Here is a 22,492-nt window from a genome sequence, read left to right as displayed (position 1 = left end):
TCATCTAAGGCACTGACGTGTCGTGTTTCTGGCATTGGTGCTTCACCGGGACTACTGTCACAATATTGGCCCCACATTTTATGGCCAATATTGAAGTGAGGTAACCAACAAACACTACTTCCTCGTACACTGTTGCATTTAATTGAGTTGACATAGGGTGGGTGCGTTTGTGGGCACGTTTCACTCTTCAGTGAATTTATTTTTGTGCCTGGCAAACCGGACCGCTTTTAATTATCCTAATCACACCATCAGTCCAAGATGTCATGGCATAAAATGTATTATATCCGTAGACGCATTTTTGTGATTTGTGACATTTCTAACCTGTCCCTTTCAAATCTGTCAACCTAAGAAATTCTCTCCATTAAAAACAGCATGTTACCATTCGTATTTTGACGAGCATACTTACACAATGTACACATTTCATTAAACAGCTCCCAGTGTTTCACTACTATATTATATTGTGCATAGAAGAAATATAACCAATGAGTCAGATAGTTGACAACGGTCTTTTGGAGTCAAAGTCAAATCGTCCCCTAAACATAGTAACTCATTTATTCCTTTAATTCGCTTTACCGTCGAATGTCTAAAATATATACTGAACCAAATTTAAAACTTCACAATCCTAAAATTTTAACATTTTGACCAGTTATCATTGTGGGCCCTTATTGTGTTTTTAAACAGTAATGGCCACGTATTGTCTTCAGATAACACCTGTTTTTGTGCAGGTGAATCAATCAAAATCATGTGCACAGCATTATAGTGGCATAAGTGTTTTTTCACGTGCAACTGGTCACGTGGCCATAATACCGCACGTGTTTTCAGCCATACTTGTTGGCAGTCATTAACAAAAAAAGAAAAACACAAGAAAACAAAAGTTTTTACGGCCATTTGTCATGCCACGCCTTTCAAATGTGCAACGTGAACGTGCCATCGGCATGTTGCAGACGGGAACGTCCGTAGCTGAAGTCGCAAGGACGATGGGTTGTAGTCGACGGACTGTTTATTATTTACAGACGCGTCTACAGCAAACGGGTACCACCGCTGTTCGTCCTCGGCCAGGTCGACCACGTGTGACGTCACATGCAGAGGATCGTCAGATTGTCTTACGTCACCTCCGTAACCGATTTTTGACGGCTACATCAACCAGAAATTAACTGTTTAGGGGTAGGAGTGCGCAAACTGTTGGAAACCGTCTGAGAACTGCTCACCTTCAAGCACGGCGGCCATACTAGCGGCCGATTCTGACTCAATTACACAGACGTCAACTTCAATTGTGGGCACAGCGACACTTACGATGGACTCAGAGGAATTGAAATCAAGTTGTCTTCAGTGATGAATCCCGATTTAATCTTCGATTTGCTGATGGTAGGGCGAGGGTGTGGAGGCGATGTCATGAACGTTACGCCCTGTGTTGTGTACAGGAAGTTGACAGATTTCGAGGCGGAAGTGTCATGGTGTGGGGTGCTTTCTGTGGCAATGCACGTTCCAGGCTTCTTGTCATCCGTGGCAACCTCAACGCTGCTGCTTACCGCGACCAGGTACTGGCACAAGAACTTCTGCCTTTTATGGCAGCACATGGACCCGGTTTGATCTTCCAACACGTCAATGCCAGACCCAACACAGCAATTTTGACAAGGAATTTCCTTCAGAATGCGGGAGTCAACGTCATGGACTGGCCGTCAAGGTCTCCCGACCTCAATCCCATCAAACACGTCATGGATGCTCTTGGCAGACGTCTGCGCACTCTCCAGAACCAACCACAGAATTTGCAAGATCTTGGCACCATTTTGCAGCAACAATGGCGTCGTCTTCCCAATCATGAGTTCGCAAGCATCACAAGGTCCATGCGGATGCGTTGTGTGGCAGTTGTTAACGCACATGGTGGCCATGCACGCCACTGAACTTGTGTGCCATCAGATTCTCGTGCTTGGGACTTATGATTTAAACTGTTGATGTTATTACCGAATAACATAGGTGCTTGGAACAAATTATGGTTACCACCGTTAATTAAAATCCTTCTTTGGACATTAATGATTAAAAATTACCTTCTCTGATACATTTGTCCGTTGTATATCATATATGGGATTACTTTTAAAAATGTGAAGTTTTCAATTTGACTATATATATAGAAAACTATTTTATTTTACCCATACATACTTTGCCACATTATTCGTAAATATATCACTTTTGCCAAATGTAATAATATACACAGCACCGACTTCATTGTTTCCATATTGGACTGTTGTATCATTAAGTGGGTCCATCTGCAACCGTTTGTACTCAAGGCAAACAGATTGTAGGCCTATTGAAAAGACACCTTTTTATCCGACAAATTGGATAATTGATACATGTACAAGTACGTGTTTATATTTTATTCTGAAAAATATTACTCAGTGCCTCATTAATTATATCGGTATTAACACGTGTTCATATTTATTTTTCTAAAATAACAAGATCATGTATCATGACACATATATATATATACTTGTTTATAGTGTTTTGCAAAAAGAAATATAAACAAATACATATAAATGAACAGATTATTGAACACAATTATTGAATAATCTAGAAAAAAGAAAAGCCTTACGATGCGTTGGATCTAAGGTCAAGCAAGAGGGCGTTTTCAGCCTCAGTTTTGGATGAAGTGATCTGTGCACCAAGACTCTGGCACTGGCTTACGGCATCAACTCCAGTGTAGGCACCTGCCAACATCTTGTAACAGTGGCCAAGCAACGGTAGAAATTCTGGCGGACAGCCTGCGTAAAACAGAAACGTGTTATATTTGTGACATTCTAGTGCACAATTGTAATCTTTGTGTCATAATTTACTCTTAAAAATAAAACGCAATACGGATATTTTTGGCCAAGCAACATTAGCAGACCAAGAGCTGCAAAATGAAGAGGTTAAATGTGTTATATTGTCATTGGCAAATTTCCGGGATCAAAATGATCACAAGAAGGACATGCAAACCATAAGTCGGGAAACACGTACGATTCAGGAAAAAAATCACCCAGTGCATTAACAAGAGGGCCATGGAGCTGCACGTATTTCACGTGCAGCAGCACTATGAACGATAGTGCAGGGCATCTGCGTCAATGAAACTGTGACAGTTCCACAACATGCCAAGATTAACAAAAGAGCAAAGAAACAACGTCATAGGCCGCTTGGAGGCAGGGGAATCCCGATCAGCTGTAGCCAGGGTTTTCAATATAGCGCCCAGCATCATCACAAGGCTATTGGATGGGTTTCAACAGCATACTTGGATCAGCAGATTAAAATACCATATGATGTCACCATGGAGAAACACACACCACAAAGGTCTGTTTATTTCAGCGTGTCCAGGTGAGAAGTTTACAGAACCAGATATGCATTTTGAGGTCATAGTCAAATCAAGGTAGGACATTTAAAACATTTCACACAACGGAACACATATATTCAGCCCCTCTACTTACCACCCACATACAAAATGTCATTACATTTTGAAAAACAAGAGCCGAGTAATGGCCATAAGAGTGAGTGAGTGAGTTGGGTTTAACGCCGCTTTTAACAGTATTCCAGTTATATCACGGCGTGTCAGCTACGTGTGGGAGGAAAGCGCGAAGTGATGCAGGTCTTAGACGTTTACCACTTCGGTGAAACCCACGAGCACGGGTATGGTGCTTACCAACCTAGAAACATAATCGGGGCGAACCGGGGTTCGAACCCACAATCATAGGTTTCTGATGTGTCCAAGGAACGCAATTCTGCACAGCCTTAGACGACTGGGCAACCCATGCCCCGAATGCCCATAAGATGTTCAGGCTTTCAATGCAGAACTCACCATTTAAAGCATCCCTAAAAACGGAACTTGCGTTCAATCCTACTGATAAATTCACATGTACTAAACGTCATTATAGTTTGAACTAAAGTAACGGAGAAGTAACCAGAAATAGCTTTCAGTCCTTGTCTCGAGAACTGGGTGCTCCAGCAATGTGCTTACGACGCAGGCGTGGGTTGTCAGCTTGCTGTTCTCCCTCACTCTCTTGATCAGTCTGGTGTGGGGTTAGGGTGGACGCTATGATGTTCCACCTGTTGATCTCAGTATCCAAAGACGGGTTGTCTGTTATGGTGGGGCCGCGGTAGGTAAACTGGTTCACTTTGATGGAAACCACTGCATGTGGCTTGCTGTGATTCATTATGTTTTCCTTGTCTTTGTTGAGCTGAGTTATCTGCATAAAAAGACTGCCTTCAGGTGAGCCAAATTTTACAATATCCATCCGATACTGTGTGAAGTTAGACTCTGAAAGTTGAAGGTTCAAAGCTTGCTTCAGCATGACTGTATGGAAGAGTATGTGAAACAAGGTAGTACACCGCCTTGGTTTACTCCACTACTGATGCCAAAAGCCCCAGAAACAACTGTCAAACTGCATGGCGACTTTCATGTCAGTGTGGAGTGACTGGATCATATTGAGGAGCTATTCTCGGCACACCATATCAGCAACTTTCTGTAGAACCACATGAGCAAAGAGCTCAATTTCTGGGGTACCACACCCTCTTCCCAACACTGACTCAGAAGTTCATACAGGTGGCTTAGCAAGAACCCTTTTCCTCAGTTGACAGTCCCGGGAAGGATCCTATCTATTCTGAGCACTTACCTGAAAAACAGCCTTTTTCTCCTCCTCCTCCTCCGTTGTTTTCGCTTGAGTAGCGCTGAGAAGTGCGCAACCCATATCGCCATCTGCTTGCCTTTGTCACCGCTCATTTTGCCAATTGCAGAACTCAGCGTTGGATTTCTATTCGTGCTACGCCCTTTCCTGAGTGACAGGGATGAGCTTGCAGGACTGGGCGTTGAGGCAATCATGCTTCTTGCCAAAGGTGTCTTCAGAAGACAGGTGCTGCACAGGTAGTGGTGTGTGCACAGCTTGAGAAGCCATCTATCTTCATTCATCTTGACAGAAGCGCCAGGATTCGTGGTCAGTACCCACTCTTTCCTGAAGTTACTCAGCTGTAGCAGCTTTTCATGATTGTTCTGGAGCTGGCTGTTAAATTGGAACTCGTCCATCGTGTGGAAACGGTAGAAACGGAAAAGGGTAAAAACGTACACCCTAATGAGGCCCATTGAATGTGACGAGTCGGAAGAGTCAGAAGACTCCATTCTATTCTTGTCAGAATCTCTCTCATTCTAAACAAAGAGTCCTTGACAGCAAAGCCGATGGCATGGTTTGGTTTGATCAGCTCATGTAGGTACATGTAGGTGAGATGATTTCCACTTGCAGTCTTCAGAGTTCGGTTTTGATGACAGTGGTCTTGTGTACATCACTCATCTCCAGGAGGTCCACTGACAATCCGTTTGTCATGGTGCTGACATTCCAGCATCCCAACCTGAGAGCTGGCTTCTTTGGTTTCTTTCTTCCGGTCTTAGCTGGTACAAAGTTAACAGTCCGTGGGTCAGGCTTCTCAGAGACCAATACGTTACCCCCTTCCACCATCGGGTGACCACCATTCACTGGCAGACTCCTGCTTCCTGGATTGTCTAGTCACTCTGAGGGGATCCGTATCATCGTCAGCAGCTAAAGGGATGGTGTAAATCCTGGGGAATCGTGCAGGTAGCAGAAGATTCGTAAGTCCCCACGGTCCCTAGTAAGGTGGCCTAACTTTGGTTGCTGGTGATCTATAGCCCATTTTTATACTGTATTGTTGAATGATAATGTATTCTTATAAACATTCTAAACAAGTTTTAAAATCGAAACTAGTTATTATACTATCAATCGTTGACAGATTTTTATACAATCTCGATATAATTATTATAAATGTTTCGCCACGATATGGCTGAGATACTGCCGATGTGACGTTACATTTTACTCACTTACTCACTCACTCACTCTCAGGGGATGCTGAGGTTATTTCTCCAGTGTGCAGGCCTGGACAGGTTGATGCACATGCAACATGCCTCCCAACCCCCTCTCCACGTCTCAATGCTAGATACAAGGGAAAGGCAAAATCCAATGTTATTTGGTTTCAGAGCTGCCTGAAGGGTGTTTTTGAGACAACAGCATACTGCCTTGGAGACCCTGACTGCAGATTTATGACTGGGGTTTATGAACTCGGTATCTTACCTCCTTCTTGATGTGTGCAGAGAGGCCAAAGTAGGACCAGCATCACGTACAAGTACAGTTCCATATTCCGCGAATGAAAACTGATGTCAATACTCTACTGAAATATAATTAACACAATTTACTAATGCAACTGTCATATATTATAAATGTTAATCTGATCATATGGTAGATATTACCATATTTGGATTTTTAACAGACGTGTTTACCTTAAGCTGAGCTTTGCAGGAATATTGCCTCCACCCTTATTTTACACAAGGTTTGAATGCTGTTTGTTTTTGCGTATGTATGCTATTTGTAAAACTGTCACCTACAGCATGTATTCCTCAGAGGAAGCAAAGCATTTGGTAGCCCTAAAGGACGGATCATTCTTGGGATGGTTTTGAGAAAAGTACTTCATTTAAAAAATACGGGGAAACATAATTTTGCCTTTTAAATAAAAAATACTGTCTGGTGTCATAAGGATGGATGGTTTGTTGTTTAACGCCGCACTAAGCAATATTCCAGCTATATGACGGCGGTCTGTAAATAATCGAGTCTGGACCAGACAATCCAGTGATTGACATCATGAGCATCGATCCACGCAATTGGGACCGATGACATGCATCAACCAAGTCGCCTTTTACGACAAGCATAGTCGCCTTTTACGGCAAGCATGGGTTGCTGAAGACCTATTCTACCCCGTAATCTTCACAGGTCTGTGGTGTCATAAGGTCACATTGTCAGTCCCAGTAAAAAGACTTATTTAATATGTATAATTTATTTCTAGGTATTATTTCTAATCTGACACGTAAAAAGTTAAGCCAGTAGAACCGACCGTACGACTGCACATAAACAGATATACAAATACATGTTTTTCGTGTACACAAATAGATATACAGATACATGTTTTTCGTGTCTACGTGGTAATTCGTTATGAGATAACCAGTATAAGGAAAATAAGACATTTTTGATTTAGGAGATAAACCTACTGTGTTTTTAAATTTAATGTCCCACTGTAGAATAGATACCTCTTTATTATAATTTTGAACCTCGCGCAACGCGTAATAACACAGGTGCACAGGTCTTAAAACTTTCAGAAAAGTGGTCACAAGTAGTTATATATGTAACAATTATTACTAAAGTTCAAGATTAAAAACACCATAGTCGTGAGTAGTTCATAATAAGTGTTCAAAACACATAGTGTTTCAAAAGACGTTGACAAATAACACATGACAATAAGAGATGTTTTAATTTTTTCCAAACTGTTGTACACTGTGGACTGACTGTCATTTCTCGTAATTTTGAGAGAGAGGTCATTTCTTTGAAATCGAACATGCCATCATTTCTATTGTAGGGGTGACAGGTAATAGAAAAAGGTTTTAAAATGCTAAACGAATATATTTCTACATCAAACTTTATAAATTAACATTCCAGTATACATTTAACATGTGTAAGTGTTATTAGTTAGTTAGCAATTACCCCCAGTAAACAATCATAAAATCAAAATAAATGCCTCTCCATCCCGAACTTGGATGTGGCAGAACTTGACCTACATCACGGTTACTCACACCTCACAGTTGTCAATGGCTGACAATCTGTGCTTACATTCTCCGTAGTTATAGAATGAAGCAAGATGACAACCCCGACGTATGATGTGGTTCAACATTAACAGGTAGACATTCTGGGATTGGTAGGGCCTGCTGGTACATCCTTATGATTACCAATGTGACTGAGTATGACTTTACAGCCGCTTTTTAGGCTGCAGACAAGCGGGATATTTTGAAACGAGGAATCTGCATGGTGTGACCTATTAATTTCACGATTTCACGGATCTAAAGCCAAATAGTGACAGAACTTAGACATTTGTGTCCCAGAAATAGTGGATCGTGTATGATTTCCTTAATTGTGCGTGTTCTGAAATGAATTTCATCAAGTTTGAAAAGCTGTCACTTCAGTTGGGACACTCTTTTCCTGGACTTTCAAATCACAGGAACTCGTTATTGGTCAGTAAATAAAAATATATATCCCCCATATGTAAGTAGAGAAAAGGAGCGTCACTCGCCATCTTGCCGGTTTGTTTACATTCGATATCCATGGCGATTTAATCTATTATACGCTTATTGACAAGCGCATTTCTGGACGTAGATTGATCGATAACACATTTCTACACGTGTACAAGTCATCTACATTCGATGAATGTCCCTTACTTACCGAAATATCGACAGTTTATTTCGCGAACTGGGAAAATGTTACCAACCCCAAGCGGAAGTAGATTTCAAACGCGGGCAGAAACGAGCGAGCCACCATATATACATAATTTATAGTCAACATACATTCCTATAAATCTTTACTGTATGTAGCGGCCATAAAATTTCCGAGTCCCGTGATGGGATTCGAACCACGGACCTTCTGATCCGAGGTCGGACGCCTTGTCCACTTGACCAAAGAGGTTAACCCCGTCAGCAAGCTGACAAGATAAGGATGTCATCTGTGGGATGACTCCACGCCCTGCTACATACTCCCCCGTCAACAGAAGGCACGTCCCGGGCCGCATAGTAGGGTACTGAGGCTTATTTTGCTCAAATTTAATATGAACGTGCTCAGCCCCACGTTGGGCGCCAATGTAGCGGCCATAAAATTTCCGAGTCCCGTGATGAGATTCGAACCACGGACCTTCTGATCCGAGGTCGGACGCCTTGTCCACATGACCAAAGAGGTTAACCCCGTCAGCAAGCTGACAAGATAAGGATGTCATCTGTGGGATGACTCCACGTCCTGCTACATGTACATCTCATATATATACCTATACCTATACATACATACATACATACATACATACATACATACATACATACATACATACATACATACATACATACATACATAGGAATATAAAGTCGACATAAAACCTATAATTGATGATGAACCTCTGTGAAGTGTGTAGGATTTAAAAGCGCTGTTTAAACTTTCATGTGAACCTCCGAACTTGCGAGGAGGTTCACATGAAAGTTTAACCAGCGCTCAATGAACCCATCCAAACTGACGTTCAATTCTTAAGTCAACCTAGATTAAATACAAATACATACTTCAGTCGTTTGAAGCCAGAAGGCAGAGGTATTCCCGGGAAAGAAGCCAACTCTCGCAGTTGATCACAAGCGCTGAAACTTCTCTCGCGGAATACATTTTTTTAAATAAAGCGATTACAGCAAGACAGAGGACCCGTTTGATAGTGATAGAGGGAAATCTCAATGGACAGCGCTACCGCGACGAGGTCATCGGCCCTGTTGTTCTTCCGTTTTTGCGTCGTCATGACCAAGGCATTACCATTCAACATGACAACGCCTTCGACAACGCCTTCGACGTCAACCACGTGTTCCACAGACACTCCAGCAACTTCCAAACATGCTCCAGCATATATGGACAGACATCCCACAGGACTTTGTGCGACGCCTGGTCCATTCCATGAGACGAAGATGTGTTGCTTGCATCGCAACCGGAGATGGAAACGCACGCTATTGACTTGTAAATTGACATTTTGGCATGTTCATGGTTTTTTTTTATGAAATCACGCATTTTCTGAATCAATATGGCAAATTGAACCATTTGAACACTTACAGGAGTCTTTTATCTGTTGCAAACCGAAATTGTTTCAGATTTGGTCAAACACATAACTGCATTAAATCTTATTCAATGTCACAGGAACTTTTATTGTTCAGTATATTTCCGTCGTCATCCTATGGTACATAATTTGAATAAATTTAAAATTATAAATGCTGAAGCACGACATACGTCTATTCATGTATTCAATACAGCCCCTTAACAAGTTGACGATACTGCTACAGGAGCTGATAACAATCATTATCCTGAAACACTTACCAGAATCATCGTAAGTAACATTATTGACTATTTTGATCAAATTTGGACGTCTGGGAAATATCCTCCTTCATGGCGTGATGCTGTAGTTATCCCAAAACCCAAACCTGGACAAGATCATACAGACCCTTCACATTATCGACCAATATCATTGACAAGCTGCGTTTGCAAAACCTTGGAACGCATGATATTTAATCGACCAGTTTGGTACTTAGAAACGAACAATCTAATTACTAACATATAATGTGGTTTTCGGAAAAAAACCCAGAAGAATCATCGATCATTTGGCTCGCTTAGAATCATTTGTTAAAATTGCAATAATAAATAAACAACATGAGGTGTCTATCTTTTTCGATCTAGAAAAAGCTTATGACACTACATGGAAACATGGTATTTAAAAAAGATTTACATGCTTTGGGATTGCGAGGCCGTTTGCCTCAATTCATATCCTAGTTTTTAACTGACAGGCAATTTCAAGTCCGCGGGGGTTCTACCCTGTCTCCTCATAATAATCAGGACCAGGGTGTCCCACAAGGCAGTATATTGTCTGTCATTTTGTTTAGTATTAAGATAAACAGTCTATATTAAGTTTTAAATGATTCGATTAATGGATCGATGTTTGTGGATGATTTAAACATTTCTTATCGTGGCAAAAGCATGAATACTATTGAAAGGCAACTGCAGCTATGTATAAATAAATTAATAAATGGTCTTTAGAGTATGGATTTATGTACTCAAATTCTAAAACAATTTACGATATGTTAGTTAGGTTTGATGCCGTTGGTAGGAATACATGGGTTTCGGCTATTAAGAATATGTTATATTCTCATGGCTTCGGACATGTGTGGGAATTTCAAGGTGCTGGTGATCCTGAATATTTTATAAGTGAGTTTAGACTGAGGGTTAAGGACTGTCATGCACAAACATGGTATTCTGAATTGTCTGGATGCTCGAAATTAGAACTGTATTCATTATTTAAGACATCATTATCACTTGAACCGTATCTATTAAATGTATTATCAAAAGAAAAGCGACGTATGCTAACCCTTTAACGTATTGGAGAACTGGGAATTATGCATAACACAGGAAGGAGGGATGGCATCGATAAGACACTCCGGTTTTGTCCATTGTGCAAGTTAAGGGCAGTTGAAAATGAAATTCATTTCATTCTTGTTTGCCCCATTTATGAAGATATTCGCTCAAAATATTTCCCATATTTAGACTTCATTACTGGTAATAATCGTAAAGACACACTGGTTAGAATGTTAAACTCTTCTGATGTAAACTGTCTTGAGAACTTAGCCAATTATGTTAAAAATGCTATCTGTCTTCGTTCTTCTTACCTGTAAATATTATTTCATGCAGCACTTGATGTGAAACTAATTTGTATATATATGTACGTGGGCCTGAGGCCTTATTACCGAATAAACTGATTGATTGATTGAAAACAAACTGTATTGATTTTTTGTAGAGAATATAAACCTCACAAAGACCAAGAACTAATATTAGATAAAACTCCTATTAAAGTTGTACAAAAAGCAATTTCATCACCACAACCATCATCATCACCACAACAACCATCATCACCACAACCACCACAACCACCATCATCACCATCACAACACCATTATCATCATCACAACACCATCATCATCACCACAACCATCATCATCACCACAACCACCATCATCACCACAACCACCATCATCACCATCACCCTCATTACCACCAGTACAAAATCATCATCATCATCATCATCATCATCATCATCATCACCATCATCATCATCATCATCATCACCACAACCATCATCACCACAACCACCATCATCATCACCACAACCACCATCATCACCATCACCCTCATTACCACCAGTACACAATCATCATCATCATCATCATCATCATCACCATCACCCTCATTACCACCAGTACACAATCATCATCATCACCACCATCATCACCATCACCCTCATTACCACCAGTACACAATCATCATCATCATCATCATCATCATCATCATCACCACCACCTCAATGCAAAATTTTAGGCATAATATTTGATAACTATTTGTCCTTTCTGCCCCACATTAAATATTTAAAGAATAAATGTCTGAAGACCCTAGATTTGTTAAAGGTTGTCACTAATTCTAAGTTGGGAGGAGATAAAAAAACAACTCCTCCAACTATACAGAGCTCTTATCCAATCTAAACTTGATTATGGCTCCATCATCTATGGTGGGGCTTGTAGAAGCAATTTAATTTTTTTAGATATCATTCATCACCAAGCCTTAGGCTTTGTCTTGGAGCTTTCCGAACTTCACCTATTCACAGTTTATATGTGGAGGCTGATGAGCCATCCCTTCAACAACGTCGCATCAAATTATCCTTGCAGTATATCTGTAAATTACGTTCTACTAAATCCAATTCAGCACACGACTGTGTTTTAATCCGCTTTACAAAAAACTGTCCAATGAAAAGTCATCTCTTATTCCACCACTTGGAACAAGAATACAATCTGATGTTTCTTCTCCTCAATTCAATCTAGAAAATAAAGCCCCCACTCGGTGTTACTCTTCTCCACCATGGCAGTTAGTGGAACCAGAGGTGGACCTGACATTAACTAAACCCAGGAAATTTGACACAAATCAACTAATTCATCAACAGCAATATAATGAATGCAAAAGCACGTATGATACTTACAAATTTATATTTACAGATGTATCCAAGGATGGTGACGCTGTTGCCAGCGCCACCGTCATTGGATCCAGAACTATCTCAACCAGATTGCCAGATACGTGTGCTATTTTCACAGCAGAAGCAATTGCTATATTAACAGCACTAAATACTGTAAATCGTGAAATTAATGCGTCTCCAAAAGAATGCGACCGCTGGCCCCTAGTCAATAATGCGACTCAATATGAATGCGACACCCCCCTTCTCACTTACATACTTACTTTGGAGATTTAACGTGGGCTTTCCGACTGATGCGTATTTCGCACACGGCCCCGGCCAGGCCATTTAATATGTTTCCGAAAGGGGCAAAAGTGGTGTGTGCAACCAAAGAGGGGGCTTTAGGGGTTGCTTATATAGAATTTGGGAATTTTGAGATTTGGAACAGATGCCGATGGGTTTGGGGAGGAGAACTAAGGGAGCTGGGTATGGTGGATGTTTGTTTGTTTATGTGATTTTGATTTGGTAGATTATTTTGTTTTTAGATGCGTTTTATTAGTTCCGTTTTGATTAAGAATACGCCTAGGGCCTTGAAGTTTTCTAGTTTATTTTGTGGGTTTAGTATTGCTTCTAGAGTGAGAGCCTTCTTTAGATTGAGGGTGGTTTGTAATGCGGTTCGATGTGTTAGGTAGTGTGTGCAGTGGAAGAGTGCGTGTTCTGGGGTTTCTAGTTGTTTGCAGTGTGGGCAGTTACCTGTAGTGTGTGTTTTGTTTTTTTAGGTGGTTAGTTAGGTTGGTGTATCCTGTTTGGAGTTTAGAGATTACTCTGTCGATTTTTTTTGATGGATGGAGAATTTTTGGTTTGTTTAGTGGTTTCCTGAGTACGTTTTTGATTTGGCTATTTGAGTTTAGATGTAGGTTATGCCATTTTTTGGTGATTTTTTGCTTGTTTACACTTTTTATTTCTGATTTTGAGATGGGTAAGTTTAAGCTTATTTCTGGGATTTTGAGGGATAGTTTAGCTGCTTTATCGGCGTTTTCATTTCCGTATATTCCTACGTAGGCGGGGATCCATAAGAATGTTATTTGTTTGCCTGCCTTGGTTAGGTCGTTGGAGCTTTAAGTATTTGATTTATTAATTTAGGTCGGTTTTGGGTATTTTTGTTTTGGAGGGCTTGCAGTCCACTTAGGGAGTCGGTAAGTATTAGGATTTCTTGTGGTTTTTGGATTCTTGATTATGGAGGGCTGAGGCCATGCCCATTAGTTCTGCCGTGAATATTGATTGGTTGTTTGGGAGTCGGTAAGATTGTGTGGATATAACTGGTTGTGTGGTATGGACTCCGAAACCTGTGTGTTTGGAGGTCGGATCTGAAGATCCGTCCGTGTAAATGTGACACCAATTTGGCCAATTTTCGTGTATGTATTCTAGTGTGGTGGTTTTAGCTATGTTTAGGTCGGTTTGTTCATTTATTTGGCTAGCTAGTGTTGTGTCTATTTTGGGTATTTTAAGTTTAGGGGTGAAGATATTTAATTGTTTGCAGTTTTGTTTAAGATTTTTAATTTGGTGTTCATTTAGGTAGTTTGTTATTCTTTGGGATATTGGGGTTATATCCCATTAGTTAGACGTCCCAATTGTTAGACAATTTTACTTAGGCAAAGAGGGATTATACCTACAGGTGTAATGGATCAGTCCTAATTAGATTAAAGTACTAAACATCGAAACTGATGGACCCAGAACCAACAACAACCTTGAGGGATTCCACAGCCGACTGGACTATATACCTACTGCCACATGTTCACCCTAACATCTACCGATTCATTGAAGTCATCCAGAAGGTCGAGTTCAGTGAAAGGACTAAGGTGATGCACCATGCTGCCGCAAGAGAATCTACAGAGAGACAGAGAACCGCCTGGAACGCCTCAAAGATCAGCTGCAGCATGGTGACAAGTCTGCTATTGAGTATTTAGATGCTTGTGGACACTTGCTCCGTCTGGGATAAAACTGTTAAAGTTATTAAATGTAAGGTGTACATTACCAAAAAATGATGAGTGTGCACTCAACCGTTTAAAGTGTTGTTATAAGCTGTCTAACTATTGGGAGGACACCGATATTGGCTTGCCCTCATTTCGCCTACAATAATTCAAATGCTTAATTGCCTCACCCCTATTATATGAATGGGTATTGTCCATCTCAGGCTGCTAACTAATCCAAGCTCTAATCTAATCCAAGCGGCATAGAGGTTCAAAGTAAGTTTTTACAACCTATGACAACTTCTCACAACTCTTGTTTGACTTGGTCATTATGTTAATCCTTAGTTGTTTTGAATGTGCAAGTAAATCTTGTTTAGTAAATAAATCATATTTAATAATTAAGGTGTAAAGAAACCTATCATCGCTTCTCACATTGTTTGTAATTGTTACAAATTGGTGAGTTCTTAGTATTGGTTTAATTAAAGGAAATTAGATGTCTGCTCAATTGTTGAACTGTTATTGTTGTTATTATTGCATTGGTATATATGTACCTGATCTATCAGCTTACTTCCGAAATACGGATCAGTCGGAAAGCGCACGTTAAATCTCCAAAGTAAGTAAGTAAGTAAGCTTACTTCCACACAGTTGCAGTTTGTACTCTAAGCGAGCAACACTTCCCAAGCCAGCACAGAGCATTGCCTGATAGCCAGCCAAGGAAACTCCATCATCGGTAATTATCACGTTATCCTTTCATCCTTATTCACATACATCACTCTCACCGAATTAATCACAAAACCCCTAAATCCTTAAAAACAACAATACTCAACTCTTATAAATAACCAACACCTTATCCTCCCCCATCTCCCTAACACTGCTCGCACTCATTTCTACTCACTACCCACGCCCACCACTCAAACACACCCTTTGACCCAACTCCTAAAAACAAAAAACACCTAATCCCCCCCTTCTCCTTAACACAACTCACGCTCTTTCCTACTCCTACTCCTACTTTCCTACACCCACGCCCACCACTCACATACCTCCACTCCTTCGACTAAATATCTCCTAATCCCCGCTTTCCACTTGTCTCACCTAATCCCAGCCTTCCAGCAACAAAATAAATCTTTAATAATTAATCCATTTCCCAAACCCTACTACTAAAACCAACAACAAATAACCACCGCAACCTCCTCCGCCTCCTAAACACAACTCACCCAGTAAAAACAACAAACCAACTCGCCTCCCCAAAACACCACTCCCCTCTCCTCTCAAGCATCAGTGGATTTATATCTAAAGAAAATGTCCTCACCCTCATCCAACCTTACATTAATCCAATCACACGCCAAGTAGCACCGCTCATTAACACTGATTAGAATACTTCCGCTAAAACTATACATGCGCGCTGGCTCGTGTCGGCGCAGTCGCAAAGAACAAAGACGCCGTATTGCGTGGGTGGCGTCTGTCTGGACTTGCAAGTGTGATCAGTGATGACCTAAGTGTGTACAACTCTTGTCTTGACCCCAGCAGTGACAATTCACAGGATGTAACCAGTGTTTGAATGGCATTGTTTATATACTTGTTACAAGTACTGCTCAATAAACAGTGATCTGGAATACATAGTTGTTTGTTTTCAGCGTATGTCTGAGTTGGTATTTCTGCTATCCAAAATGTCTTATTGTTGATATAAATGCGTTGTTTAATAATGCGAGCAAAGACCACTCGCATTTTTCGCATTTAATTCACGCTCGCGTTAAATTAAGATTTACAGTATATCAACAGCCAAACTAAACATAAACAGTTCATAATTTTTCAGATTCTCTTTCTTGCCTTCAGGCTATTTAAACATGACTTCCACACATCCACTTTTAATAGAAATTATTGAATTGTTTAATGATCTTGCTATTGGCCAATACGACATCCTTTTTTTGGGATACCCAGTCATGTCGGAATCACTGGGAACACAATGGCCGCTGTTGCTGCAAAAGCAGCACTCAACAAATCAGTGACGCCACTTCTTATCAAATACAGCGACATCAAACCTGCAATTAGATGTTACATCCGAGATCTGATGCAAAAGAAATGGGACATCCAAGTAGGTATCAATAAATTACAAGAAATATAACCAACTATTGGCAACACCTACTTTGGTTGTCAGTCCAGATTTGAAGAGGTCTTAATACGACGATGTCGTATTGGCCATAGCAGGTATACACAAAAATATTTATTGAAAGAAGAGGATCCTCTATTTTGTGTCCCTTGTGATGAATGAATCACAATCAAGCATGTCCTGCTTGGCTGTATTGATTTTTCCATCACAAGGGATACATATTTCAAATCATCACCTATAAAGGATCTTTTAGTTCTCATTTAATCATTGGTATTTTAACGGAAACAGAGCTGTTTGAGAAATTTTGATTGATACGTGTTATAAAATATGAATGTTTTAAAATTAGCAATTGCAACTGAGATTATTAGTGGCAGTATCCATGAAGGTGGTTAAGTTACTGTAAAATTATTGTCCCCCCCTTAGAGGGTACGTAGGTTTAAGATCATTCAAAGTAAATTTAGTCCTACCACGATTTTAATCGTGGTATATTTGTTAGTTTTAATTGATGGCTAAACTTGCATTCTATCGCCAGCGGCTTGATGGATGATGTAAATCCTGCTGGGGTCCATGCAGGTAGCAAAGTTACTGTAAGTCCCCATAATCACTAGTATGGCGATCTACCTTCAATTGCTGGTGATCTATAGCCTGTATTTACAATGTATTGTTCTGTTTAGTTATATTTTTTTATGGCCACATACTAGTTTTAGTTTTGTTTGTTGTTGTTAAATGCCGCACTCAGCAATATTCCAGCTATATGACGGCGGTCTGTAAATAATCGAGTCTGGACTAGACAATCCAGTGATTGACATCAAGCGCATCGATCCACGCAATTGGGATACGATGACATGCATCAACCAAGTCAGCGAGTCTGACCACCCGATCCCGTGAGTCCCTCTTACGACAAGCACAGTCGCTTTTTACAGTAAGTATGGGTTGCTGAAGACCTATTCTACACCGGATCTTCACGGGTCTTTTTTCAATACAGTTGCCACGTTAGCCACACTGAAAACAGATTGATTATGTATGAACATTACTGAGTCACTTGCTCAGTAAACATCTGCTCCTCTGACATTACCAGACTGAGGGTGTTGGCATGTAATGTTTAAAAATTAAACATTTTTAATAAAAACATTATTGATTTTTCTCTTTTGAAAGTATATCAGCCTCAATGTTTTGTGTAATGTAAATATAGTAGTTGTGATTTAAAACAATTATAGTACCGTCATTATTGCAGATATAGAAACTTAGTTCTTTGTTTCATGTTTGTTAATGGTTGGATCTTCAATATTTATACAGATGGTATAGGAACAGCAATGTTGACAGCAACTTGTGTTAGTGTCTGTCTTTGCTGGCATGTAAAACTGTTTGCTACATAACCTGATGGGCTACAGTGCTGTGGCACTAGTGCATATATGGACCAGGTCTAAGTATTCAGTGGGCAGCTTTAACGTGGCACTAGTTTCCAATGCATATATGGACCAGTTCTAAGTATTTAGTGAGCAGCTTAAACGTGGCACTAGTTTCCCATACATATATATACCAGGTCTAAGTATTTAGTGAGCAGCTTAAACGTGGACTAGTTTCCCATACATATATGGACCAGGTCTAAGTATTTAGTGGGCAGCTTTAACGTGGCACTAGTTTCCCATACATATATGGACCAGGTCTAAGTATTTAGTGGGCAGCTTAAACGTGGCACTAGTTTCCCATACATATATGGACCAGGTCTAAGTATTTAGTGAGCAGCTTAAACGTGGGACTAGTTTCCCATACATATATGGACCAGGTCTAAGTATTTAGTGGGCAGCTTAAACGTGTCACTAGTTTCCCATACATATATGGACCAGGTCTAGGTATTTAGTGAGCAGCTTAAACGTGGGACTAGTTTCCCATACATATATGGACCAGGTCTAAGTATTTAGTGAGCAGCTTAAACGTGGGACTAGTTTCCCATACATATATGGACCAGGTCTAAGTATTTAGTGAGCAGCTTAAACGTGGCACTAGTTTCCCATACATATATGGACCGGGTCTAAGTATTTAGTGAGCAGTTTAAACGTGGCACTGGTTTCCCATACATATATGGACCAGTTCTAAGTATTTAGTGGGCAGCTTAAACGTGTCACTAGTTTCCCATACATATATGGACCAGGTCTAGGTATTTAGTGAGCAGCTTAAACGTGGGACTAGTTTCCCATGCATATATGGACCAGGTCTAAGTATTTAGTGAGCAGCTTAAACGTGACACTAGTTTCCCATACATATATGGACCAGGTCTAAGTATTTCGTGAGCAGCTTAAACGTGGGACTAGTTTCCCATACATATATGGACCAGGTCTAAGTATTTAATGAGCAGCTTAAACGTGGCACTAGTTTCCCATACATATATGGAACAGGTCTAAGTATTTAGTGGGCAGCTTAAACGTGGGACTAGTTTCCCATACATATATGGACCAGGTCTAAGTATTTCGTGAGCAGCTTAAACGTGGGACTAGTTTCCCATACATATATGGACCAGGTCTAAGTATTTAGTGAGCAGCTTAAACGTGGCACTAGTTTCCCATACATATATGGACCAGGTCTAAGTATTTAGTGGGCAGCTTAAACGTGGGACTAGTTTCCCATACATATATGGAACAGGTCTAAGTATTTAGTGGGCAGCTTAAACGTGGGACTAGTTTCCCATACATATATGGACCAGGTCTAAGTATTTAGTGAGCAGCTTAAACGTGGCACTAGTTTCCCATACATATATGGACCAGGTCTAAGTATTTAGTGAGCAGCTTAAACGTGGCACTAGTTTCCCATACATATATGGACCAGGTCTAAGTATTTAGTGAGCAGCTTAAACGTTCAATATAGTTTTCTAACTGTGTCATCAACTTCGTCACAACTTACAGAATTACGCTTTCTACATCATAATTCTACACTGAACTTCCGACTTCCCCCTTAAATATTATGTACCTCAGTTCAATACATGCATTGGTTAGGTTTGTTTATGTTTTTGTATTGCATGTTGAATATTCTCAACAGAATATATTTTTAATACCTGCTTTTTCTGGAAGTAATAATGTTGAAACACATTTTGACAACGCGTGACAATTTTCAAACCTGCAATATATGTTATTTTGTTTTTGAAAATTATGTTTAACTTCTTAATCCTTTGTGATTAGCTGTCGACAAGTTTTGCGATCGTTGAACGAGGTTGATGTTCCGTATTCTGGACACACCGCGCAGGATATACATGTATATAACTGAAGTAGTATGATAATATTAACGTCAGGGAGTGCTTAGGTAAACGGACGGCATTTAAGAAACAAAGATAATATTTATTTAGTATTCATCATTGACAGTAAACAACATCAGGCACTGCTTATTGTCTAGGGCACACTGTACATATTGATTAATGTATCAAGTACCGATCAATATATACGTTTTGTATGAACCTAAACACAAGGCCAAAGAGCGGTCTTCGTGGACACGAATGGTTTTTTTAACTTATTCATATGTTTTAATAATATATCCACCCAATGTCATCAACTGAACACGTATCTGTTGGTTAACCTACAAATTGGATATTTCTATACAAAAAGATCTGAATTGTGGGGGAAACTGACGCATACATCTAGGCCGTGTAAAATATCATTGATATTTAGAATCAACCAGAGTGAAGAAAGGAAAATAAAAAACAACATACAAATATGTCCTGAAACAGAGAAGAAAAACAAATGTACTTAAATAAATCTTGCGAGAGGGGATGGTGGAGAAGTAAATGTAGGGAGACAGTTCATGAGTTTCTGCCTGTTTGGAGGAGATTTAAAAAGTGTTCTCATTATAAACTCTATCAGTGAAGACTTTCCTGACCTGAAACTCCTTTTTTGTATGTTTATTTACGCTCACCTTTACGCGAACACCTGGTATCATTACTATTTGAAAGTGTTTCACAAACACATGTTCATGATATAGCCGGAATCGTAAATCGACTCTGCTTTATGCAGATATTTCTATTGGATGTAGAAAGTGTTTTGTCGATTTATCTACTTCCGAAACATAATATAGGAATGAACAAGTAAATCTCAATATTTTATTAATTTGAAGTTTAATTTGGACGAAAGGTCGCTCACATGACCGCGATATAGACGTTCATAAGTGTATGAACCGACACAATTTGACGTTCAAACGTTTTTCACGAGACCGTGTCCATGAAATGACGTAAACACTGATGGACTACTTCCACATTCTTGGGGGAACCCCTGGAAATTCCCTGGCATGGGAAGTGTTTCTCATCATTTATACCCTTTAATCTTGAACTTAGCTTTTTGGCATACATTGGGATAAGTTAGAGGGTTTGATTGCATGTCCGTTCAAGGATATCCTCGCTACAACTCATCTTAGAGAACAAAAAACAAAGAAAAGCACATTTAAACTACCGTAGTATCGACTAGAACCGTGTCTAGACTATAGTGACAGTCTACAGCAATATATGAATTTCCTTAGCATCTGTTTGACATATCTCTACAATCACCTTTCAGTGATCGGTCAATTGATCAGTGATGACTCACACTTGTAACAGCCATAGGTTAAACTTCTGGTGCTGGTTTGTTTTTCGTTATTCAAAAGTACTGAATAACTAAAAAGCTTTTGGACGATGTAAGACGAATCTGCTGTCATATATATATTAAATGAGTTTCAGTGTGTTTGACCACCATTACTGTAGTTGTTTAATATACAGCCTTTGAATAACTAACCCGGTGCTGGCTTGTTTTTCGCTATTCGAGAAACGAATAACGAATAACGAACCCGCTGCTAACTTCGGGCCCCTGAACTACAAAAGTTGTTCTCTCTGAGCACGTTTTGATGAACTATTATATCCCGCGTCAGAGCTGGGTGGTGTATGACTGTCAGTACGTGTAAGTAGAATTGTGTATAGATCTAAGTTCTTTGAGGTAAAAATAGTGATATAAAAACTGTAAGAACTGACTTTCACTATGCATGCTCCGACGTTCATACAGGTGGCCCTCCCTCTATGAAAGTTCATACTCCAATAAACTCACACAAAGTGAACGTCAATTCTTAAATATCTTCGAACAAAAGTCAATCAATGTGCTTTACAGAAAATAATGATGGCCTTACCTTAGCGTTTTACCTTAACGTTTGCTCGTAGTCACCTCTTCTAGTCTCTGACTCGTCCAGCTAAAACTATCGTGCTGTCCCTGTAAACTGGAGTCCAAACTACTCCATACAATCGTTTGCTTACTCCTGTGTCTGCAGGGAGTCCAATGTTGATGTTAAATTCTGACGATGAACATGTCACATCGATCGAAACTTTCTGGCTATATAAGGATGATTATGTATCCGTCTATGCTGACAAGTCGATACAAAGATGAATGATGCTGACACTGAATGTGTAATATCTAAAGCTTTACAAGATACTTGTGTATCAGCAACATCGCCAATACAGCAACATCACCAATACCATGTTAGAGAGAATGCCTGCTCTTACGACGGTTGATTGATAAATTCTAAGCCTCACGTAGGCGGAATTGCTTAACATCTTTTGTTGTTGATATCACATGATATCTTTGAGGTATATGCACACTGGAATACACTGAAAAATTGTTTCGCTGCGACCCCTGTTAACACTCAAGCCAATGGTGTTAAGAGCTTAGAAACCATGGTGAATAGTCTCGTGTAATATTTTCCGGCGTGTCCACATTCACTCTAGACTTTCTGGATACAGTACTGCCTAAAAGTTCATTCCCCTAACACGCGTTGAGAACGCGCGTAACACGCATGT

The 22,492-nt window shown here is 40.0% G+C and overlaps 1 protein-coding gene across 1 annotated transcript in view; it reads right to left on the bottom strand.

Annotated features, from left to right (window-relative positions):
- LOC124129180 overlaps positions 1 to 21,963 on the bottom strand; it is a 28,808-nt gene extending 6,845 nt beyond the window's left edge. Inside the window, exons 1-3 of the mRNA XM_048387090.1 lie at positions 21,829 to 21,963; positions 6,096 to 6,192; positions 2,588 to 2,756 (exon numbers count right to left, since the gene is read on the bottom strand). Coding sequence (XP_048243047.1) covers positions 2,588 to 2,756; positions 6,096 to 6,159 — 233 coding nt within the window. The 5' untranslated portion in view covers positions 6,160 to 6,192; positions 21,829 to 21,963. The remainder of the gene's footprint in view (positions 1 to 2,587; positions 2,757 to 6,095; positions 6,193 to 21,828) is intronic.
- Between the last annotated feature and the right edge of the window lie 529 nt (positions 21,964 to 22,492).

Source organism: Haliotis rufescens, unplaced genomic scaffold (assembly GCF_023055435.1).
Source record: "Haliotis rufescens isolate VD_foot unplaced genomic scaffold, xgHalRufe1.0.p SCAF_64, whole genome shotgun sequence".
Taxonomy (NCBI): domain Eukaryota; kingdom Metazoa; phylum Mollusca; class Gastropoda; order Lepetellida; family Haliotidae; genus Haliotis; species Haliotis rufescens.
Note: the sequence above shows the minus strand (reverse complement) of the source record. Positions and strands in the feature narration are given on the sequence as shown.